The following is a 25,875-nucleotide window of genomic DNA, read 5'->3' as shown; positions in this document are numbered from 1 at the left end:
AAGCACATGATGCAAAAATGTTAGGGTGACATCTGTACAACTATCAAACAGGTTTTGCATCCTACCTTGTTAAGGTGTAAATTGCACACTGGCTAGATGTTAAGGTGACATCAGGGTTTATAAGAGCATAAGTTTTAGTTAAGCCCTAGGTGATTTCAAGTCAATAAGGAACTAAAAATAAGCTTTATTTTAATTTCCAGACTAAAATAAGTTGAAATATATTATTTTTCCTTTCACAATCTGTATGTAGCAGTCATCAAAATAACCTGACAAACCTGTCGAATGACTGAAACTGATGAATAAACATTGGGCTGTTACCTGTTCTGACAATGTAATAAAGAAGACACCAATAATTTTAATTTATGAACAAATGGAGATTTATGAATAAGACAGTCGCTTTTGCATCAATTGATATCAGCGTCAAAATAATGTTAGAAAATTATGCTTTCTCCCTCCCAAATACAGAAGCCTCATTACAATTTTTTTTTATGCATGTAACTCAGGTTAGAAAACAACCTAACAATCCCTTTTCTTAATTCTGTGTGCTTGGTGTAAATAGAGTGGAAATGGGATAGGAAAACTGTAAACCCTGGGATCATGGTCAAAGGCCAAAGAGATAGCAATAGAACAAATGATGCTATAGAACTTGGCTTGAAACACCATTCAGTCTTGCCTTAAGATCTGTGCAAAACAATCATGCAACACCAATGCCAATAACATTCATTCAATCAATTTTTTTTTTTAATATATATATATATTAAGATGCTACATTGGAGTGTTGTTGTCAAACACTGTGAAGCTATTTGGTTCTTCAATACTAGCCCTTACTCAGACAAAACAGTGCACACATTAGGACGCATTCAAGGTGAAGACCACAATGTCAACACCTCGATATTACACTCAATCATTTGTAAAACATATCTAAATTACATCAATCATTGAGATTATGACAAATCTGTATTATGACATCAATCTGTATCGATTTTAGAGTGTGAGATGCATGCCATGCAGCTTTTGCTTCATTTAAAGAAGCCATATGCTTTATGTCCTCTTTGTCCTCTTTATTCTTGTTCTTCCATCTCCTTCTTAATCTCAGTGATGTAATGGTGGTCTTGACCAAATGCAACATTCATGATAGCAATAGCCTGAAATGAAATTAATCAATCATTACAAGTCTTAAATATATTTGTAATTATTTTTTGAGACAAATAAAAATGAATTACTAGACATTTCATAGGACATGAATCCAGAATTATGTAGACCAGGAAAACATTTTTTAATTTTAAATTGTTGCCACAACATAGGAAAATGCGATTTAGATGTTAAAGACTACTGAATCACATGTATATGGGTTCCCAATTCCAGTGATTTTGGTTGCTCACTCCATATCAGACAATGGACTATTGTGTATTTTACACAAAAACGTAGTTACTGTAAAAAAGATGGGAAGACATGTTCAAACCTTTTTAAGACATTACAGATTTGGAAGGATGATTCTATGTACATGAGAGGATGCTTTGATTACTGCAGATTATTGCTCATGAACAAAACCCTCCTTCCAAACCAACAAGATCAGAGACAGTCATCCCTAATCTGTGAATGGAATTGCTGGGAACTAAACTGGAGGTTACGTTTTCTACCAAGACAAGATAGGTGGGCTAGCAGTGAGTTCATCCTTGTGTTTAAAAATAAATTCTCAAAAGGAAGTTCTGCTCTAACCGACAGGTACTATACTGGGATTTTGCTATAAACAGTTCCAAAAAATACTGCTAAATCAATACCTTCTTCAAAGTTTTAACTCCTTGTGGCTTCTTCTGAAGTCCTAAGTAAAGCCTTCCGAGCTTCAGGTACATGGAGGCCACATTGAGAGAATAGGGAGGATAATGCACACTGTCAAAATATAAGGAAATTAATGTCAAACACACAAAAAAAAACAAACAAAACAAAAACAAACAAACAAAAAACACGAGGCACAAGTCTGGCAGTACATCTCATTTCATTATTGATTTGTTGGGGTTTAATACTTAATACTGTTTAATACTGTTTTACCAACCTGCTTTAGAATTTACTGCAAAAAAGTAATGAAAATATAATATATTGTACCTATATGGCTTTACTAGTTTTTCACCATATTTTATGGCCTCTTCCCAGTCCTGCATGTAGAGACAGACACCCATTGCCTGATACATCATGTGTAGCATATAAACATTGGTTTCCTCAAATATGGATCCCATCTTCTCCAGACTCAACTCACAGATCTCCAGCAGTTCAGTGGGTGGTGATGTGGAGTCAAGGACCAACACTGTTCCAGTCTTCCACTACTATAAACATATTTTTACATAATATTTTCCCCTTGTCCCAATAGTCCATTGACCAAGATATTTTGCAAGAACATTTTTGCTTAGTGTCAAAATGTTTTTTTTTTGTTTTTTTTTTTTTTTACCTTTACACAGGAGTAGCAAAACCCAACAAACAAGTAAGGAACGTTTTTGCTCTCCAACTAGCACTGTGCGAAATGTATATCGGCATCGCACACAACAAACCATATTGTGTTGTTATGTAATCTCTAATAGACTTGCTTATGGGGTTCCTCACATTGTTATTTATGAAAATGGACAAACGTACTTTGCAAAACTTAAAACAGTAGTATGAGTCTGTGCTGCTCCATGAGGAAAATTTGTAAAGACATCAATTCAAAAGATAGATCATTTGTTTGAGAGAGTCTATATTAGATGTGCAGAAACATTTACAGTTATAGTATGGGATGTGCATACCAGTGATACGTCACTCACACGAAACCCTTAAAGGTAAGCCCAACCCACCTCTGAATGGCTTAAGAAAAACAAAATTAAGACTTGAGAGGCCTAGTCAAAGTCCTGACCTGAATGCAATTGAGATGCTGTGGCATGACCTAAAAAGGCAGTTCATGCTCGAAAACCCTCCAATGTGGCTGAATTACAACAATTCTGCAAAGATGAGTGGGCCAAAATTCCTCCACAGCGCTGTAAAAGACTCATTGCCAGTTATGGCAAATGCTTGATTGCAGTTGTTGCTGCTAAGGGTGGCCGAACCAGTTATTAGGTTTAGGGGGCAATCACTTTTTCACACAGGGCCATGTAGGTTTGGATTTTTTTTCCATTAATAATAAAAACCTTAATTTAAAAACTGCATTTTGTGTTTACTTGTGTTATCTTTGTCTAATATTTAAATTTGTTTGATGACCTGAAACATTGAAGTATGACAAACATGCAAAAAAAAATAAGATATCAGGAAGGGGGCAAACACTTTTTCACACCACTGTGTGTGTGTGTGTGTGTTTTATATATATATATATATATATATATATATATATATATATATATATATATATATATATATATATATATATATGCATGCATGCGCGCTTCAGTTTTTATGGTGCATTAACTCTAGATCGTGAAGAGTGGTCAGATGAATTGCAATTAATTGCAAAGTCATTGCAAAGTCCAATCTCTCTCTCTCTCGCATGCGCACACAAGAGCATACACACACCCACCAAGATAAAAGAGCAAGGAAGGATATTCTTGTAGTGCTTGGCTCTCCTGAATTCTTCAATTATATTCTTGGCATACCTCACCATTTCTTGAATTTCTTCTGGCTCTGGGACTGTACATAGGTTTTGACGAATCTCCATTTTGGCCTTGTCCTGTAAATCCACATATATCAGGTTCTTTAAAAAAATGTGCAGAATTATTCAATAGGGATAAACAAGTATTAAATTACATAGTTTGTGGATATATTAAAAATATGAATTTTCAGTCCAAGCGGTGCAATCTTGAAAATTACACAGGTCAGGGATTTTCAACTCCAACTCAGCTCTAGCACATCTGATATATAGTGTTTCATGAGTTGGATCAAGTGTGCAAGGGAAGTGTGCAGAGAAAACCTGAAATTGAGCAGGGCAGTGGGTGCAAAAAGCAAGGTCATAGGTCAAACCAAGATTTGTGATTATTCTGAACCATGTATTAATGAAATATATGAAGTACACATGATCTTTTTTTTCCAGTTTGTATCAGTTTGGAATTCTTCACAGCATAAATCCTGTTAAAATAACAGGTTATGGTCCAACGTGCACACTTGAATTTGGCCAATACGTAGAATTCTGGCCACTACTTCTAGTGCTGCTCACAGTGCACCTAGGATATTCTAACTCTAAATTACTGCTGAAAGTACCTCACAAAAACTGCAATACAGAACTTATGTCTACACCCAACATATCAATTTGCACTCAAAATCTACATACTGTAATGGTGTTTAGCCCACAGACCTTGCATATTTATCCATAAAATGTTTACAACAAACAGTTAGACTACACTGAGTAAAGATTGAGCTAATACTGGTAAGCACTCTATGTCTATTATTTCATACCTTATATCTGAGAAAGGCACTTAAATAAGAACAACAAGAATGATGAGTTTGATTTTTAAAGTCTGTTCTTTTGCCAGGCTAGGCATCTTCCACTGGATATTATTCCTTTTGATTCAGTTAATCCTCTAGGTGTTATCTTGGAGTCCACACTCTCTTATCAGAAACACATGACTAGCAGAACTAAAACACCATTTTTGCAATGTAGCTCACCCCTCCATCTGTCAGTCTCCATGATGCAGAAGTCACTCCCTGTGTACATTCATCTTTTATTATGTCTCAACTATTTCTCTCTTTCAGCTGTTGTTGCAGCCCAAACTCTTCAGATGCTTACACATACCAGAAAGTCAGCACATATCACCAAAGTACTTTAGCACTAAACAGACTTGCTCCTTTCTACCTTTCTGAACTCCTTCATCTATATGTGCTGTACTACTCTTGAGATCTGCTGGGGCAGGTCTAATTCTGAACTCATTCAAATATATGTACCATAGATCTGCTGGAACATGTCTACTTTCTGAACTCCATTAAAGAAAAGAACACTATTTCTACTGTGAAATATGGAAGCTTACTGATATTTTGTGAGTGCTTTGCTGTGTCAGGAATATTTGTGCAGGACTTAGAAGATTGTCAAGGCATTTTGGAGCAAAATGTACAGCCTAGTGTCAGAAAGCTGTCTTAGTCACAGGCTTCGGGTCTAGCAGTAAATGACTCCAACAGAGGTCCTGCTATGAATCGTAATCTGAATTTCACTGAACTGAATCTGAGAAAAGAACAAACTCACAAGACACCTATCAAACCTAAATGAAGTGGAACTGCTTCCTCAAAGCTTAACTACCAAGTGTAGAAATCACAATCATAGCTACAGAAGTGTAGAAATCACAAATCAGTTACAAAATCCACTTGAATGTGTTTACTGTTTCCAAAGACTACTATGAAAGAGAAAGTTGAGTGCCAGTATTTGTCCATGGCATATGGACAATTTTCTTCTATACTTTTATGATGCATGTCAAATTATACTTTGAGAGAAAAGCTTCAGTTCTATAACAAATTCTTTGGTCCGTTTAAATCAAGGTAATTTCACTTTTGGAAATGGGGAAAAAAAAAAGAAAGAAAAGGTTAAGGGTATTAATGCCTCGTCATCTCTGTGTATACATGCAGAACTGCCAATTTTCTATTACTGCTTTGTGTACTTTTATGCAATCTAAAACTATTTATGCCCTTTTCTAGTTTAAAAGTTAGTTTAATACTATTTATATATTTACTATTTATTTATTTAATACTATTGCTTGATTGACAAAGCAAATATTATAAAGTCACATCATCTCCAATATTGGGGTGACCAGTGAGATTGAATCATGTAAATGAATTTCTGGGTAATAGAGGGCAGCAGCAAGACTGGGAGGGACAATGCAGTCATTTTGGAGGAGTCTAGGTACACTCCTTGAAAACACTACTTCATGCTGTCCATGTGCAGCAAAGGCAGAAGTCACCATCACGTCTGGCCTCAGGTCTTCCGTTGGGCAAATGTACTCCAACTACCAGTCTAAACAGCCAGCTCCCTGTCACTGCAATTATAACACACATATTTGACCTCCTGTCAGGAGGGCTGGCCTCTATCTGAATACCTTTAGGGTGCAGCTATGATTGTCGTCATGACCTTCAATATCCAACAGCATGTGTGTCTGTATTCAACTGTTTTAGTTCGACAGGCGAGGACTGAGACAACCTTACTTCAAAATAGTTCTGCTAACTTTTATTGGAATTTAGAAGTAGGACATTTCTGGTCAGTCTTTAATGCATGTTTGGCTATCTATTAATTTTATAATTTCTTTTCAAAGGACATTACAAAATTTACTGACAGCCACTCAACCAAATGTTCAGGCGATAGAGTGTAGATTACACGCAGCGTATGTTTCTTTTTGCAGTGAGTATGTAGCAACTGTTCACAGCAATGCTGTTTTGCTCATATAGTGCGGCGTGGCATCAAAACTAATGGCATTGATACATGCAGTTGACTGGTTATAGAGGGCAAATAACAGTAATAATAATGCTGCTCAGTAGGAACCTTCTGGCTTTTTGAGCCAATGAGCATCTCAACAGTGTCTTAGAACAGAACAGAAAAGTAGTCAAAGTAACAGCATTAGCAGGGTGTATATATCACTCTATATTTTATCTTAGATTGCAGATCTCACTGATCATTGGCAAGCATCAATATATAAATATAATGAATATAATGATCACTCTTATTTCCTTTATGTATTGCATAGTCCAAACATTACTGGTCATCAGTGAACATACTTAACTAATGGTGCAAAATAGTTACCGATTAGAGTACTTACCTGTATCTATTGAATTAAGAGTGTTCCAACCAGGATGAATCATTAACAACTGCATAAATCATTCCAGTCAGAACTGTGAATTGCCTCCTAAGGCTCCCATACTGGCAAGAAATAAAAATGTCCAACAATTCTTGGTAACAAAGTTTAGATGGAGGTCTCCCTCTGACCTCCCTGTCACAAGAAATATTACATTTTCGGTGGGTGAAACCTACAGAAAAAAAACAAACAAACTTAACTGCTAAAAGAGTAAATGTGTTGTCTCTTTCATTTGTGTGTGGATAACACTAGTAGTCTTATCCTAGGATGAAAGGTCAACAGGTCTCTGACACCATGCAGGTGCCAAGCTCCCTACTCATGGTTGCAGGTATTCTCTGGACTGATTAGAGTTAATTTGGGCAGGTCGACCCTAAATATGGGTGCTTCTTGGATAAATTCAACATCTGTGGGTATGTCAATGCCTTCACCATATGCAGAGGCAAGGTCTTAGGAGCACAAGATAAAGTGCGAGTAAGAACTCTGGCAGCAATGCTGCACCCACTGAAGCCTCTGGAGAGATTTAGATTAAGAAGGTAGTCCAGCATTACAGAGAGTAACAATAGAAGTAGAAACAAAAGCCATTGTACAAGTGTCTCAGCATCAGAAGGTGAGAGAAAAGTGCATAGTCTCATTCTTATTTACAATAAAACTTCATATCCGAAGGCCTGCAAAAACTCGATGCCTTACTCACAGCTACTAACACAATCAGAATTAAGGATTCGTTGTTTCCAGTGGCAAGGTATTTCAATTCCAGTGGACAATGCCATAGATGCCAGACCTCACTTCTGAGTCTTCTGGAGGTGTCGTGGGCTTAATTTAGCAAAGCACAGATGAAGGGAAGTGTCTACCTGATCATCCTGGTGAAGAGTTTGTGATGATGTGGTTGCTGGTACGAAGTGAGTGGGCTGGGCCCTATGTGAAACTCTAATGGACTGGCACAGGATATTTGCCAGCTTAGACTCTGTGTAACTTGAAAGTTGGTCTGAACGCAGCTTTGGTCTGTTGAATTTGTGATTTTTTAAAATATTTTTTCAGAGAATAATGATAATACAACAACCTTTCTTTTATTCATGTTTAGTGGTTGGATCAAGCCATTTATTATCAAACAATTGTTTTTGACCTTTTTTAAAATCATAATGACAACAGAAACTACCCAAATGACCCTGATCAAAAGTTTACATACCCTGAAAGTTTTGGCATGGTAACATACACGCAAGTTTGTTTGCTTGCCAATCAGTCAGTGTGTGTGTGCGCGTGTGTGTGTGTGTGGAGAGTCAGTAAGTTACTGGGCTCCTGACAGACCCCTGCTTGAGAAATGGGGAAAGCAAAACAATTAATCAAAGGATCTGCGGGAGATGATAGTTGAACTTTATAAAATAGGAAAAGGATATAAAAAGATATCCAAGGAATTGAGAATGCCAATCAGCACTGATCAAATTCTAATTAAGAAGTGGAAAATGAGGGATTCTGTTGAAACCAAGCCAAGGTCAGGTAGGCCAACAAAAATTTCAGCTACAACTGCCAGGAAAATTGTTTGGGATATAAAGAAACGCACAAATAACATCAACTGACAAAAAAAAGTGGTGTGGCTGTTTCAAGATGTACAATAAGGAGGCACTTGAAGAAAAATGGGCTGCATGTTCGAGTCGCCAGAAGAAAGCCCTTACTACGCCAATGCCACAAAGCAGCCTGCTTACAATATGCCAAACAGCAGAGAGACAAGCCTCTAGTTTTCTGGAAGCTGCGCATGGGACACCCTCGGATGTTCCAACATGACAATAATCAAAAACACAAGGTCAAGTCGACCTGTCATTGGCTACAGCAGAAAAAGACGAAGGTTCTGGAGTGGCCATCTCAATCTCCTGACCTTAATATCATCGAGCCACTTTGGGGAGATCTCAAATGTGCATTTCATGCAAGACAGCCCAAGAATTTACAGGAACTGGAAGAATGGGCAGCTTTACCATCTGGGAAAATAAAGTGCCTCATCCACAACTACCACAAAAGACTTCAAGCTATAACTGATGTTAAAGGAGGCAATGCATGTTATTAAGGACTATGGTATGTAAACTTTTGATCAGGGTCATTTTGGTAGTTTCTGTTGTCATTATGATTTAAAAAAGGGAAAAACAACTGTTTGATAATAAATGGCTTGACCCAACCACTAAACATGAGTATTATTATTATTATTATTATTATTCTCTGGGGATAAAAAAATGTCATTATATATATATATAATAAAAATCACAAATTCTTCCAGGGTATGTAAACTTATGAGCGCAACTGTAAAGCTTCGTGGTCTAGTGGTCTATTCCTTTCCACACATACACTTTTCATGGAACGGACATGGTCATGCCTTATGCTTTTGTCCCGTTTTATAATTTTCAATAGATTATTTTGGATCCATGATTTGTTATACTGGTTTTGACAATCTAAGACAAAAACAGGAACCAATAATGTTCAAAGTCACCTTTGATTTGGTAGTGCATTCTTCACAATCGCACGTAAAGAAGTACGAATCCCTCAGCCTCTCATTCCTGTCCTCCGTTGGATACAGGAGGTCAATGTAACTGTTGAAAAGCTATTAGAGAAGAGAGATGGCTATATTTATTCACTTACACATGAAAGTCAATTGATTTATAATGCTTCTACTGTAGCTAAAATATTTCTAGATTTGTTTGATAAAAAACACATACAAATAAATGTGTTATCCAATACAGATTTGCTTTGATACTGTGACAGACCTGAATAAGATGTTTCTTAAACTTAGAGGTAACTGTGATGGTGTGCTTGAATTTATAGAGTGGACATTCAGCTCTTAAATTCTTAGAAGTTTCTCCTAGGCAAGACAGAAGACTGAAGAGCAGCTCTGTCTCACCTCCTCTCCAGGGCTGATTTCCCGAACAGCTCGAACCTCAGCTACTGTATTTTTGTATGTCACAATCACATTTGGACTACAGCTGTGGTTCATCAAAGCAACACTGTAATACCAAGTGACAGAGACCAAATGAGAACAAAGGTAACAAGAATCAAACAAAAACACTGAGTGTAATGTCTTGCTTACTCTGGAAAGACTGCAGAGCCCAAATGAGACAACTCCTCATCTTCAATGGTAAAACCATTACAGTTCACCTGTAATACAAGGACAAGGAGATCCTACATGAAATCTACAGAAAAGATGAGGTTTTAGGGTGCTCATACAGTCAGTTTTAGGGTGCTCATACTGCATAGCTTTCTGCAGCAGTTATAACAAAGTTAGTTATAACTTAATTTTGTGTTTTCTAAATTGTGAAAAGGGTCAAATTAGGCATGGCAATGTTTTGGGAAACCTCTCAATGTTTTAATTCACCGATTTAAATATTTTATAGCAATGTCTTGACTTTATGGAATATAAAATATCTTTGCAGAAGACATACATACATAGATACATACACACACACTATATATATATATGTGTGTATGTATGTATGTATGTATATATATATATATACATACATATACACATACATAGACACATATGTATGTATGTATGTATGTATCTCGAGATTAATAGTATTCAATGGTTTGTGCTAGTAGCAGCTGCCTCACATTTAGTAAATTATCATATTTATTTATTTATTTTGACATCATTACTTTTGGTGCTATATCTTTTAATTTCCATGTAATATATTGTTAAGTCAAAAGTCTTAACTCATAGTTTTCAGCGATCTTGCCAAAGACTAATGCCTGGCTCTCTTTTCTTTGTTCTGAAGGCTGCTCTGCATTATTTAAATGCTTTGTTTTTTTTCCCTTTTGATTTACAACATGAAAACAGAGGAGCACTTATGCCTTGTTCTGCTGCTGTTATGTTTCACAGATACAATATCACATAACCACAGAATTACGAAGCATTTTAAACCAGCCAGGCTGTGCCCAAAGTGTGTCTGATGATTGTCAAAGCCCCCTCCCCACCTTCCATAAAAATAATTTAAATCATTTTTGGAGATTTTGGCATATTTGTAGAATAGAGAGTGCTTTAAAGTTTCACTAAGCTATTTTGAAAATCTGAAGACTAATTCCACTGCAGTCAATTGAGAAACACTAAAACGACATTAATCTGTTGCCAGTGGACTCCTTACCTGGGCAAAGAGCTGTACAAGAGCATCATTATTAGGGATATCCAGATGCTGAGAGTAAAAGTGACGAAGTGCAGCAGTATCAGCTAGGTTCATCTCATTTTTCTCATTATCTGTCTTGTCGAGATCTGATCAAATTATAAGCAAGTGCAATTGAAATGCAGTTGAAGAGCCTATATATTATTTTAAGCATTCTTCACTTAGGCTTGAACATTACATTTTGATTTTCCTCAACTCAAAACACTCAAACTCAAAATAAATGTGGACACATTTATTTCATTATTAGTGTGTCACTTTTTCACTCTTTTTACTAGAGGTAAAAATTGTCTGCAATTCCCAAATTGACCTTCATTCTGCCAAATAGTATCATTTGGGTCCATTGTGAATAAGTTACATTTACTGAGGTGTTTAAACATGAGCCCTAAAACAAACCATCTTTGTCTATAAATCTCTAAATATATGAAAATGATGTCAAATTTATCAATTAGCTTTTCCATTTTATAGTTTACCATTAAGTAGTGACCAAGTCTACTCCACTGTTAAAGCTCCACATACGCCTTAATGAGTCTTCAGGAATGTAATTTAAACAAAGGCACAGAATTAATGAGTACAATGAGTAATACTCACGTGCTTCAAACTCTTTCAAGGATAACAATCTCTCTGACTGGGTTTTCTCTGTCTGGAATTTCTGACAAAAAGAAAAAAAATTGAATCTAATAATTGAATACAATTTTAAAATACATAGCATAAAAAAGGAGATTGAAAATAGGTTAAAAAAAAATAATATCAAGTTTTTAATTGCTGTAGTTTTGTAGTGCTGAAGAATTTGTACCTTTTTCAGACATCTCAATGATAAGAATCAAAAAGCAACAGAACAGAGCACGATAGTCATTTTGACATTCAATCTAACTTCTACTGAGTTATATTTATCATTAACTGGACATCTTTCACTTTTATCATTTAATATACAGTTGAAGAACCAATGAATACTTCTGAATTTCAACTGGATGCGGAGTACTTCTACACATTCTAACAAGGATGCTAACTAGACACAGGTGGTAAGTGATAAGGAGAGAAGGAGAACATTGAGGGGACGAGAGGGAGTATGAGGGAGACACAATGCACATGGTGACAAAGAAACAAACAGGGGACCATGTGGTGAACTCCACTACAGACAAGGCAGTAGAGTATTATTATTACAGTAATACTAATAAATTAGTTATACAAATTTAGTCATAACCAGATTAAGGAAATACGTTATTTTAACTGTCACAAACAGCAACACCTTAGTTGAACTAAAGTTACTGGTGCAATAAGCATATAATTAACAGACCTAGATTTATTGATTTACTATGGTATGTACACTCCCTAACAAACATGCACAAAAACATGAGATTGCATTAGAATTAGGCTGTTACCTAATTAACTGGCTAGACAGTGCCAAATAACTTCTTATTAAGTTGTCTTTTCAAAGTCAGCTTGCTGGTCCTTTTATTCTTATTATTATGATATTATTGTTCAACATTGTGCTGCTTCTTGATGTTCTTCTTGTTACTGACAATAATAATAATAATAATAATAATAATAATAATAATAATAATAATAATAACAACAACAATAATAGTAGCAGTAGTAGCAGCAGTAGTTGTTGTCGTTGTTGTCATGTCATCACTATTATTAATATGGTTTGACTAAGATAAAATGTTCTTTTAAGTTGTCTTTGGCAATCTCTGTTCTTTAGGTGAATGGAGTGCTTGTGGTTTTTAAAGTGATACAAATTCTATATCCATCTTTTTCACCCCACCTGCCAATTTTTACCCATAGACTTAGTTGAAATTGATGGGTCAACAAGAGCTCAAACTCTACATTTTATGACTTGGTACACCCATAAAATGTCAAGTGTTCTGCTTACCTGTTTAAGGATGATTCTAGCAACAAGTCGCACAGTTTCTGAAGGACACCAGTTCTCTCCATAGGAACACATTGCAGAACACTCCAGCTTGTGCATCGGCCAATCTCCTTTCTAAGAATAAGGCAAAATGCAAGTTCTTGTGAATTTTTTTGTGTGTGTGTGTGTGTGTGTGTGTGTGTGTGTGTGTGTGTGTGTGTGTGTGTGTGTGTGTGTGTGTGTGTGTGTGTGTGTGTGTGTGTGTGTGTGTGTGTGTGTGTGTGTGTGTGTGTGTGGTGTCCACACCACTGACTTTGGTACAGGAGGTTGGGGGCTCAAATCCTGATCTGTGTGGTCCCTTAACAGAATGAGAGTTCAGAATAAGAGAGTCATACCATCTTGGATGTTGCCTGGGTCAACAAGGACCGTGTAAGATGTTGGGGGACCAGGGCAATCAGATGATAAGTGAGCTACTGGAACAAATACAAGACACTTATGGACAAGAGTGTAGAATAGAGGACTGTTGGATTGCTACTACATAAGACACCCCAGTGTGAGGGGGGTATATGCAGAGGATGTGGGAACTATGGATGCTTTGAAACCCAACATTTATAGTAACATCTATACATCTATAGTAACATCTATAGTAACTCCAAAACAACTATTAGCTCCAATATCCGCTCCAATATCCGCAAGTGGCAACTGCCATCACAACTTGAGATTAACAACAGGTGAGAGGGGAGCTATCCCGAATTTGGGAACCAAAATCATGCACTGCTGCTGACCTAGGATTGAAAATCAAGGCTAAGTGGGATAGACTACCACTGCAGCAGAAAACTACCAAGACCAAGTGAAGTACCTAAAATGCTGATGAAAGATGTGAATGCAGCCCCAAAGACAATCCCTACTGTGACAATCACTGAAACCAACAAAATGATATATGCCACAGCAACAGTGATTCTTCAGATGTTTGGCTACAAGATAAACACAATCATCAAGGAGCAGTATCCCCCATGGAGGAGGAGGTTGGAGGCCAAAGTAGACAAGTCATGCAGAAAGGCACCTGAAGGTACCTGATAAGTACAACATACTGTCCATAGCTGAGGCCTTGGAGACTGCCAAGCAAAGATTAACAGCTCTGCTGCCCGCCTGAAGAGATACACACGAAGTAGAAGCAGGGAGAATAACCAGGATGTTCTCCCATGAGCCATCCAAAGTGTACCCTCAGTGGCAGGGCAACAGCATAAGAAGCAAAAGAACCAAAGCTGAAGATGGAACAATACTGGAAAGGCATATAGGAGGCATCATGCACAATAATGCACAGTGGTTAGAGAACCTGACCACAGCAATCTCCCTGAACAGGATCCAGTAACCATCACACTAGCATCACACAAGAAAGTGTCTCAAGCATGAAAAACTGGACAGGTCCAGGCCCTGACATGGTCCATACCTACTGCCTAAAGAAGCTGACTGCTCTCCATGAGCACCTGGCAGCACAAATGAAGCAACTGTTAATGGTTGGAACCCACCATGAATGGTAAACTGAAGGCCATTTACATTTATGACATTTAGATGATGCTTTTATCCAAAGCGACTTACCATTATGAGTGAGTACAATTTGAGCAATTGAGGGTTAAGGGCCTTGCTAAGGGGCCCAACAGTGGCAACCGGATAGTGGTGGGCCTTAAAACAGCAACATTCTGATAACAAGTCAAGTACCTTAACCGCTGAGTTACCACTGCCCAGTGGCCAGACAGACCTGATCCTGAAGGACTCCCAGAAAGGGGCAATTCCTTCTAACTACTGCCAGAAATGGGGCAATTCCATCTAACTACTAACCTTTGTACAACATGGAACCTTCTATCAGGCATCATTGTGGCTAAAGTAGGCACAAGCCAAAAGCAAGAGTCACCATCGAGTATGGGTTTTACCAAGGAGATGCCCTGCCCCTGCTGCTGTTCTGTTTAGGCCTGAACCCCCTCATTGAGATCATCACCAAGAGTGGCTACGGATCCTGGCTACAGATTGGAGCAACCATCAGCCAACTCCTGTACATGGACGACATCATTAAATGAGAAATTGATTCACTAATCCACCTCACCATACACAGTAACCATATACAGTAACCACATCGGAATGTCATTTGGACTGGAAGTGTGGTTGTATGGTTACAAGGAGAGGGAAGGAGGCTAGAACAGGGGGGTAATATAACGGAAGTTGAGGGCAGGTGCAACGAAAGAGCGAGTCTCTCAGACACAGGCACACAATGTGGGTTTGTTTTTTATTGGTGAAATTATGGCAGAAGGCAGTAACCATGCTGTGGAGATTTTTCAGCATTCTAAGAGGACAAAGCCTGAGGTGTGGTCATGGGACTTCAGAATGTGGGAAAATGTCATGTTTTGTCTGTGTTAACTTGTTAATAGCTCATCATTTAGACCAATTTATTAATTTTTTTTGTATGGATTTTCCCAGTGTAACTACAATATGACAGCATTATTTGTATTTGTCAGTAAATAGTTGAACTCTTAGGAAGTCTTCAGGCAGTCAGCCTACTTTTACTGTCTGGGGAACTGAACATTGGAAAATACTGCTATTTAATTAGTCCTCTTCATATTTATATTCATCTTCACGATAGTCTTCAAACTACAAATTAGCCTATAACAGGCCTAATAATAATAATAATAATAATAATAACCTCAATAACAATGGCTTTGACCCTTCTCTTTTTTCCACATCATCTTCACTGGCGCTGCACATCAGATCCTGATAAGTGTAGAGGATTTTTACTCCAGTGCAACTTGGATTTTAGTAATAGCCCATCCAGCTCTGACCAAGCCAAAATTGCATTTTTAACTTCCAGTTAACTGACAAGGCTCTGGACTGGGCCTCAGCAGTTTGGAATAATCTCCAAACATATTCTTATGAGGAATTCCTTGGCTGGAAATGGCCTTGACCAGATCCTCCGTAGTATTTGACTATCCTCATGAGGGTAAAGCTTGTGGAGAACTGTTGCCTCACCTTAAACAGGGCACTCACTCAATTTTGGATTATGCTAGGGAATTTCATAGAGTGGCAGCTGGAAGTGAATGGAAGGAGGCTGCTCTCATCGTTACCTTCTGTAATGGACTAAATAAGGAGGTACTCCATGAATTGGCATGTAAGGATGACATCATCTTATGCTGCTTCCTGTTTTTGAAACTGTTTTGTGCCAACACCATTGTTTAGGCATTCTAGCCCTTACTGCTCTCTAAATTATTATTTTTTTCCTTGGAATTAACTACATTCTATCTGGAAACTGGCAACTTCCACTAGACACCGAAGACAAAAACTAGATCCAAAGAACTACTTAAAAATGTAAATAACTGACATTTTACTTTATCATGGCTGCTTCCGTCCTAACAACAGACAAAGAATAGTTATAGTTTTATCTGTGACAAGTGTAGATTAAATGCTAGTCTGACGGAGAAGATTCTAGCAGGAGAGGTGCACATCCAGAAACTGTTGGACCTATCAAGGTATTAGAAGTACAAGCTCTGAATGCTTTAGGCAAAGTTGACAAGCCCTGAACTCCAGGACTACAGCTCTGCAGCGGGGCGAATGGGTGACACTACAGCAAAATAGCCAAGCGCTGGCTCACCCATAGGAGCACTACACATCTCCAAATCGCCTGTCCACCAGGTTTGCCCCACTCAGCGAGGCACACGCTGAGAAGCCTGTTGAAAGAGCTCTGGTTATAGGGGACTCTAGTTTGCGACGTGAAATTATCTAGGCCTTTAGGGACACCAGCAGCAGTAGTTAGCTGTATACCATGGGCCAGGATGCCAGACACTGCAGGTAATCTTAAAGTCTTATGCAAGCATAGATTCTCTAGATAGTCATTCACATAGACAACAGAAACCTGGATCACGCCAAATGAGTACATAGCGTTAAACGAAGCATGTCCTTTTGGCTACAGCTATGTACACTGCACTCATCTAACTGGCCGTAGCAATCTACAGGCTACCAGGAGCCTATTCAGAATTTATTAATGAATTTATGGATTTCCTTGCTAATCTAGTCACTCTAGTAGAAAAAGCCATTATTGTTTGGCGATTTCAATATTCACTTTGATAGTGCCCCAAACCCCCCTTTAGTTCTATATTAAAATCAATTGGTTTCACCTAATGTATAAGAGAACCCACACACTCTGTTGGATATATGCTAGATTTAGCACTGAGATACGGTGTAGTCATAGAGAACATTGTCATACTACCCAAGTCTGATGCCATCTCAGACCATTCCCTCCATTTCATTTGAACTACATATGAGCCACAATATAGTAACCTCACCACCACAAAAGACACATGATCATGTCAGCCACTGCAACTAGATGTATTGCGAATCTCCCAGATTTATCATTTGTGACTAGGATATCTTCAAACCCCATGGAACTTGATCGAATAACTGAATGCTTAGAATTAATATTCCGCTGCACACTCAATGAGGTCTTGACCTTAATAGCAAATAACTAAAATAATTCTAGATTTCTATTTTGCGCAACAGCCTATCTAACTAGGAATAAACCTGACACCATTGCTTCACATAGTAGTAATGAGTTCATTAATATCTTCAATGACAAAATTAAGCATATTAGAGATAACATTAAGAGTATTAACATGACATCTGTCACCTACTTAGAGATCAGAACAACCAAGCCAAAAAGGACTCTAGAATCCTTTACACCTATCCAAGAGCCAGAACTTGCATCTCTGATCTTGCGCTCAAAATCCTCAACTTGCTTACTAGATTCAATGCGCACATACTTTCTTAAGGAAATCCTATCTGAAGTAATTGAACCTTTACTAAACTTAATAAATCCCTCCTTGAACATTGACTACATTCTAGCACAGCGGGCAGAGCCTTTTCTTATAAAGCTCCCACACTATTGAATAACCCTCCTGTAAATCTTTGAGACTCAGACACACACTCAATATTTAAGGCTAGGCTGAAAACCTACCTGTACAGTCAGGCATTTTATTAACTAGTTCCCATGTTAGGTAAAGGTGTAGATCTGGGGGTCCATTGGCATTGAGAATTATACTAAACTGGGATGTTGATACTACCACTTCACATCTTTTTTGTCACTCAAGTTTGAGTGAGAGCGGCAGAGTGCTGATGTTCCAGGGTGCCCTCATGCTTGTGGTTCCTTCTAGCATATCTAGATCTGCTAGGGTCCATCTTTGCACATTATAGTTCTCTAATTTACACACCCTTGTATGTAAATTACAAGGGTGTGTACATGCCTAATAATCTATTCTCTTTCTGCCAAGGTACACCTACCTGATGTTATGTTACTAAGCGTCAACCTGACTCCGCTGCTGCGGCTACTCCCAGCACACCCTGAAGTCCCCTTGTAGCCCACCACACCTTCCCCCCCAGCCAACTACTTCTCCATTGCCCTTGATGGATGTTCTTGTGTCGGATGGGTTTCAGACACACACCCACCCCCCATCGGGACCAGATTAGGACTTCTAGAAAATGACTAGACATTAATTCCTTGTTTTTTCATTTCATTATTTATCCCCCCCCCCCCTTAAAATTGTTAATATTGTGGTGACCATTGTCGGCCAGAGGAGGATAGCCGCCCCCTCTTTGATTCTTGGTTCCTCTCAAGGTTTCTTTGTCATGCTCTAGGGAGTTTTTCCTGTGAGTATACTGTGGGGTACTGGACACATTCTTTGGGATCGTTGTTTGGGACTCCACCGTTTCCCTGCACTAGCCCCTGTGTGAGGTGGTGAGTCCTCCCATAAAAGGGTTGGTTTTTAAATAATTTGTTTCACCCTTCACCACTGACTCTCCGTCCGGTTCTTCTATGTTTCCAGCTCTGATCGGCTCTGGAGCAGGGGGAATTTTATGCATGGGGCTCTGAGGCAGAAAGGGCTTTCAGCAAATTAAAGACGGCTTTCACCACAGCACCTATTCTCAGACACCCTGATCCTACTGCCCCTATTGTAGTAAAGCTGACACATCCAGTGTGTTGGAGCCATACTATCTCAGCAAGCTGAGGATTCCAAATTGCATCTCATAGCCTTTCCCCCGTCCATAAAATATTCCGAGCTGAATGCAACTATGGCATTGGTGAAAGTGAACTCCTAGCAGTGAAGTTGGCCCTAGAGGAGTGGAGACACTGGTTGGCAGTTTTTATCACAGATCGTAAAAACCTAGAATATATGTGCTCAGCTAAACACCTGAACCCCCATCTTCCTGTTGGTCCCCGCCCCCCATTTTGATTTTAACATTTCTTATTGCCCAGGATGCCATAACACAAAATCTGACACCATGTCACACATTTCACAGCAGGAGGAGGACACTGCTTACCAGGAGACGATCCTTCCAGCCCAGGTACAAATACTATCCATCTGGTAGAAGATTGATGATGAAATTGAACAATCTCTGGCAGAATTGGAGATTCCTGCTGTCTGTCCAGAGGATAAACTGTATCCTGTTGAGATAAGCTTCTTACCTGGGCACATTCCTCACTAACTACTGGACATCCAGGTGAGACCCACACCAAACAATTGTCCAAACAATATTGGACAAGATATTTGGACACAGATTTGTACCTCTTACTCAAGAAGTACACAGATTTGTTTCTTCCTCTACTATTTGCTTACAGTGCAAGGTCCCAAGAACACTCCGAGCAAATAAACTCTTGCCTCTCCTGGGGCCAGATTGACCATGGACTCAATGCTATAGATTTCATCACCGATCTCCCAAACTCTCTTGGGCAAACCACTATACTAACAATAACAGACTGTTTCTCGCGTGGTGTTAAATTTATCCCTTTTCCTAGTCTCCCTATAGCCTTTTAGACAGCTGAAGCACTATTTCAGCATGTGTTCAGAAACTTTGGCATACCTGGACATTTTATCTGACAGAGGTCCTCAGTTCACTTCACATATATTGTCAGCCTTCTTTGAACATCTGGGTGTTGCTGTAACATCCCCAATCTAATGTGTAAACATCCCCAATCTAATGTGAAAGAGTAAACAAACTCTAATGTGAAAGAATTGAACAAATTCTTAAGGATTTTCTATTTTAAATCAGCCATCTGATTGGTCTAGGTTCCTTATATGGGAAATGGCACAGAACTCCCTCAAGAGTTCCATCACTGGCCTCACTCTTTTTGAATCTATTTTAGGATACTAGCCCCCCATGGCTCTGTGATTACTAACATTCCTTCTGTGGACAACTGGATTAAAATTACTGAGAAAGTATGGGAGGACACTTAGCACACAGAGTGAAACTTATAATGGTACAAAGAGGTAGCTGATCGCCACAGAGGGGCCAATCCAGAGTTTCATCCAGAGGATAGAGTTTGGTTATAAAGCAGGGATTTCCGTAAAGCTGGTCACTGTCACAAGCTCAGTCCTAAGTACACTGGACTTTAAGATTCTCAAACATATTAAATGAGGTCACATACCAGTTAGAACAGCCATTACACTACCGTACTTCTCATTCATTCCATGTCTCTCTGATTAAACCTATGGTTTCAGGCCCCCTGGATGCGGTCTCACCTGGCGCCACTCCACCCCCTCCTATAGAGCATGAGGGAGCTCCCATATATGCGGAGGAACCCAGACACGCAGAGGAAACCTCCAATATCTGGTTGACTGGGCCAAGGACTAACTGGATCCTGGTTTTCTATCAGATTTTCATAGGCAGTTCCCCGAAAGGCCAGCAGCACCCCCCCCCCCCAATCTTCCTCGGCGTGTATCTTCTACTGGATCTAGGACCGATACCATGGGCTCAGCTAGGGGTTACTGTCATGCAACCAGTTTCTCCCAGCTCAGCCAGCAATCAAGATCACTACATTTCCCAGAATCCTGATCACAGCAAGGAGCACCATTCCACCATTCACTGATCACTTACTTCTTCGTCCTCACCTGACTATTGAATTCACCTGTTCACCATTATTCATGTTCATTTAAACCTGTATGTTTCATAGTATCACTACGAAGTATTGCCACTATTCTTCCTAATGCGTACTGAGCAATTGTTTGTCTTTACCTGAATTGTGCTTTAGACCCTGTTCTGCTTTTTAAATTTTTACCTCCTGTCTCTCCCTTTGGATTTGTTTGCCTGATTGTATTTCTCTCTGAAGATTGTATTTTTGGACTGGCTCTCTCACCGGTGTGTTGGATTCTCCCTCCAACTACATTCTATGCATAAATAAACTTCTTCCCTTTATCCGCAAACATCTTACCTGTTCTGAACATTACAGCAGCAAAATAACAGGATGGAGCCCTTGTGAACTCCACAAGTGATTAATGCTGGAAAGATAGAAAAATCACCAGTATTAAAATCCCCAGGAGTATGTCATTAGAGTTTAAGCAATGCTGATTCTGTAGACCTAAGATCCGACTGATGTAACTAAATTTTTGTACTTAAGATGTCATAAAAGATAAGTATAAAATTCTTTAGAAGCAATGGGTCAAGATTTCTTTTTTAAGCAATTGCTGCAGCACTGCATACTTAAAGCAGGTCAGAACAATGCAATTGGTTATTCCACCATTTCTGACATTTAAAATAGTAAGACCCAAGGAACCCATTATCTCTTTTAGTAGTTGTGATGAGCAATATCCAGTGAACAGGTAGAGGGTTTAATCTGAAACACAGTATCATTCAATATCTACAGAGAAACCAACTCAAACTGATTACAGATGAAGACAATAGAACAGAGCACATCCTAGTCTATATACAATACATGAACTGGTATAGAACGGGCAAAAGAAACATCATGACCAGAGAGAACAGACAGATGGAGGTCAGCAACAGTGGGTTAACACTAGGAGTAGCACTGCAACAAAAGCTGTCAGTGGAAAGCATGTGCCTGCTGAAGTACAACAATGAACACTTAAGAGAACTATAGGTTTCCTTAAGGTTCAGTCACAGTTGGTAGTAGACTTCCATGGGTGGATGGCTGTGGCATTTAATGGGAAGGCACTACAGATAATCCTCAACACCTACCCCAAGGACCTACCAGCACTACAAAAATGATTTAGTCAAGCCCCTGCAGCTCATCACCACCTACTCTTGAACTGCTATTGAGAGAAAATGAAGAAACTTGGCATGTTTTCTGCCAAGCTGCTCATACTGTTGTGTGCCACTGTTGTTTTCACAGAACATGCATCATGTGAGCCTATTTGCCTGACATCATTGTAACAAGCCCTGGGAGGTCTAGTGAGGCAATTCTCTGATCAACCACCTTTTTACTCCATTAAAGCAAGAGGGAAGTACGAAGAACTGAGAAATGACCCAGAACAATATTAGTGGGTAATTAGATGCAATTAGAGAGGTCACAAACTGTCTGGACTGGGAACCAAACTCAGCCCTGGACTTTTTTCTAGACCAGCCTGCTACAAACATAGTGATTCCAAATTGAAATCACCCAGCTCCCTACCCCATCAGTCTTTTATGCACAACACATGACAGTTTCATTCTAGAATATGAAGAATACATCTAACAAGTAACTAAATGCCCATATATGTACCTTATTAGAACAGTAAATAAATGCCCATACAGAAAACCACTCATCAAATAAGGTACATGAGCAGGCAACTTATCTCTGCAACTCCAGTGATGGATGGAATCTCTCTTACCCGTGAAGGTAATCAGAATAACCACACACCACATTAAAAGCATAAAGCAAAACATTTTTTTCTGCAATTTCATTTGCGATCAGTGAAGTTAGAAAGAATGAATAAACTTTCTTTCACAATTAGAAAAGAGCTCCAAAAGTTGTATGCTAAGATGGGTGAACCTGTTGGATGGATATTCATCTCTGCAGTACTCCATACGTTGAACTCTCTTGGAAGAACAGCAAGCAATATGTCTGGCAAAAAGCAGGCACTGAACATCCCCCATCTAACACCATTGTTATCTGTTACCATTGTTATGATGAAATGTGGTGGCAGCATGAAGCTACGGCGTGCTTCTAAGTGGTAGGGACAGGGAGACTGGTAAAAACTTAGACAGTGCTTTGAGCCTCTAGTGGTGTTTCAGCCAAGAAAACCTCCCTCTTTGCAAGTGCAAAACTGGAATGAAAGTTCCAGTTCCATGCTGAAGCATGACAATGACCTGAAGCATATAACCAAAATCAACATTAGAGTTTTTTCGGGGAGGCTCTGAATGTCCTTGAGTGGTCCAGCCAAAGCCCAGACTTGAACCCTATCAAAGATCTGTGGAGAGAGTTGAGCATGGCAGCTCACAGAAATTTGCCATCCAAATTCATGGAGTTGAGTAGATTATCCTGTTTTTCATGGCCAAACTGCCTAAATACAGGTGAAAAGATATGTATCAAAAAAGACTTGCAGCTATAACTGCTGCCAAAGGGAGCTTCTCCAAAGTATTGAATAATTTTTGATATTCAGTATAAGTATTCAGAATACTTTTGTGAATAAGAGATTTCAGTTTTTGATTTTTAATAAATTTTGAAACTCTAAAAATATTTTAATTTCATAATTGGTGGTTACTGAGTGTAGATTGATGAGTAAAAAGGTGATTATGCTGTGGATATGATATTGAATAGATACAAAGTGTGCAACGAGATTTTTCAATACTTTCTGAATCCAGTGTATGTAAAATCTATAATTTTAATATTGTGTGAAGTCTGTTATGCTAGATGACCAAACTATATGTGCGTCACTTCTAACTTGGATCCTATTGCCTCATCTAGATAAAACTCAATCAGTCAAATTTGAGATATGTACATTATGATCCTCTGATCAAGTATGCAAAACTGAATTGTCCTTCAGGGTCAGTGCACAATTTTGTGTCAGTTAGATAAACTCAATACTCAAAAGGTATCCACTGTAACTTTTGACATGCAGCATACACTGCTGACCAACACATTTTTACAAAATTGAGTGTGGGGACTATAGAGGCTCACTCTCACTGATTGGTCTTGGCATGTGGCAGTCAAGGTCAATGCACCTGTAGTCCCAGCCACAGACACATAGCCTACATGTACACAGAGAGTCTGGTATCTATAAAGCATTAACCTGCTATACTATCAGAATTCTGCCAGTTGCATTCTAATTGGCTATCTGCACTTATGTATGCATTTCTGTGCATCAGTTGATCATCTAATGTGACACAAAGGTTTGTTGTTCCAGCTAGGTCAGTTCCGGTTAGCATATGGCTGTACATAGGAAGGTAAAATGAGTGTTTCAAAGCAAGACATATCCATTTGAGTGAAACAGGTTTGTGAAGTCCATTGTAGCTCATGATTAAAAGGTTTGTGAAGTCCATTGTGGCTCATCACTGAAAGTAATTCTAGAGTTTTGTTTAAAGTAGTTAGCAATAAGAGACACGTGCTTACTGGCGGTATATAGTAAAATCTTTATATTTTCAGCACAGCTGGGATAGCAATGTTTCTGGGTCATTTGACTTTGTTGGATGTGTCCCCTCTTCTGTCAGTTTTGGAAGATTAATTGAAGCATTAAAAAGCTACACACAAGCACTAAAACCTCCACCTAGAGTCTGCCAATGCAAGACTAATGCACCTACAGCAAACATATCAGCTGAATGGTGTTAGAATGCACTCACAAAAAAGCAAACGGACATGCTTAGAACTGGCGTAAATTAACAAATGTCATGCTGGAAACAGATGCCTTTAGCTCTAGTATTGTCGTACTGTCGCCGTCCACAGGAAATTCCATTCAGTTCAACTTTGTCATTATACCAATATACGGGCTGTCCAGTATAATGAAACACTGACAGGCTATTCTCTAGTGCAGTTGTATGACCAAATGATATATAACATGACAAGACAACAAACATACATACATATGGACAGTAGGTGCGTAGTTGAGTATGTGCAGAGGTAGGCTTAAAGTGCAAACTATATGGCAAAACAGGCTCTTATTCATTATTGTTCTCTGTACAGGCTATGCCCTCCATGCTATTTAGTCGCGAAATCTAATTTACTTTTGAATGTATTTTATTTATTGTGAAAACTATTCTGAAGTGTTCTTATTTTTAGCTCTTATTTTTAGATCACCTGAATACAAACTCCACACACTAGACCTGAGGAACACGTGAACACGAATCTAATCACATGGGAAAAAGTGACACCAAATGCTTACCTGGCACTCCACATTGCAGTAGTAGGCTTGCTTACATTTTCCACACTTGGACAAAGCATCTTTTCTGTGGGATAGAAAAGCGTTTCAAAACTGGTTAAAATTCTGTAATTAATGGCTGTATTCCCGCTACTGCCGCCATATAAATTGTACTCAGTCATATTTGTAAGTCGTTTTGGATAAAAGCGTCAGCTAAATGCCGTAAATGTAAATTGTTAGGTAGACCTTGCCTTACACGACAAACATATTACCTCGTGAAGCAGAATTCGCAGTGGCAACCCCTCTCATTCACGGTCAAAACATAGGAATATGCCGGGCAGGCGAACACAAGATCACCAACTTTGAAGTGTGTGGTTGCTTTAATCCCTCGACCTTTGCCGACGCTTAAGAACCTCTCACAACCTTCAATTCCTTCAGATTTCATTTTGTTGTTGCTACTAGGCACGAGTCTTACTTCCTTAAACTCCTCTAGTGCCTGTTGCAGACAAAGATGCTGGCTTTACAAAATTATGTTTACCCTTCGTTCCCAACCACTCAGAAATTATATATATTTTAAATTTATTCTTAAGATTGGCTGGATTTAGACTGCGGCAGACTTGGGGACGCTCCCTGAGCACGCTACATTGCAAGTAGCCAGCTAGCCAGGCTGCTTACGGCATTACTACAGAGTTCCGTGTAGTCCTAACGCCCGTCAACGGACGGACCAACTTTAATGACGCCTTGCTTTTTTATTACTAATTATGATTATTAATTTTTATACAGAATTTGCAGGCAACATATCTATTCAGCTAGACGTTTAACAATAAATTATATATTTAACCCAAAGTGCAGAAAGCCCAAAATCTGTTCAAAGGTTTTATTTTGTCTAGTGCTGTCATTCCGTGGTTATTTACATAAACTATAAGCAATTTTTATCATATTGCCTTTTATTCAAAACATAAGCACAAAAACTGAAATAAAACAAA

The 25,875-nt window shown here is 38.8% G+C and overlaps 1 protein-coding gene across 1 annotated transcript; it reads right to left on the bottom strand.

Moving 5' to 3' along the window:
• Positions 1-723: 723 nt before the first annotated feature.
• On the bottom strand, positions 724-25,548 carry smyd2a (SET and MYND domain containing 2a). Its single transcript, XM_027020111.3, has 12 exons — positions 25,162-25,548; positions 24,914-24,977; positions 12,810-12,920; positions 11,525-11,585; positions 10,901-11,025; positions 9,847-9,914; positions 9,661-9,763; positions 9,253-9,363; positions 3,562-3,685; positions 2,104-2,278; positions 1,782-1,890; positions 724-1,145 (listed from the first exon to the last, which is right to left on the bottom strand). Exons 1-12 carry the CDS (start codon positions 25,332-25,334, stop codon positions 1,062-1,064), a joined length of 1,308 nt encoding a protein of 435 aa, XP_026875912.2. The 5' UTR covers positions 25,335-25,548; the 3' UTR covers positions 724-1,061.
• Between the last annotated feature and the right edge of the window lie 327 nt (positions 25,549-25,875).

This window comes from Electrophorus electricus, chromosome 10, assembly GCF_041902795.1.
Source record: "Electrophorus electricus isolate QZ-2024a chromosome 10, ASM4190279v1, whole genome shotgun sequence".
Lineage (NCBI taxonomy): Eukaryota > Metazoa > Chordata > Actinopteri > Gymnotiformes > Gymnotidae > Electrophorus > Electrophorus electricus.
Note: the sequence above shows the minus strand (reverse complement) of the source record. Positions and strands in the feature narration are given on the sequence as shown.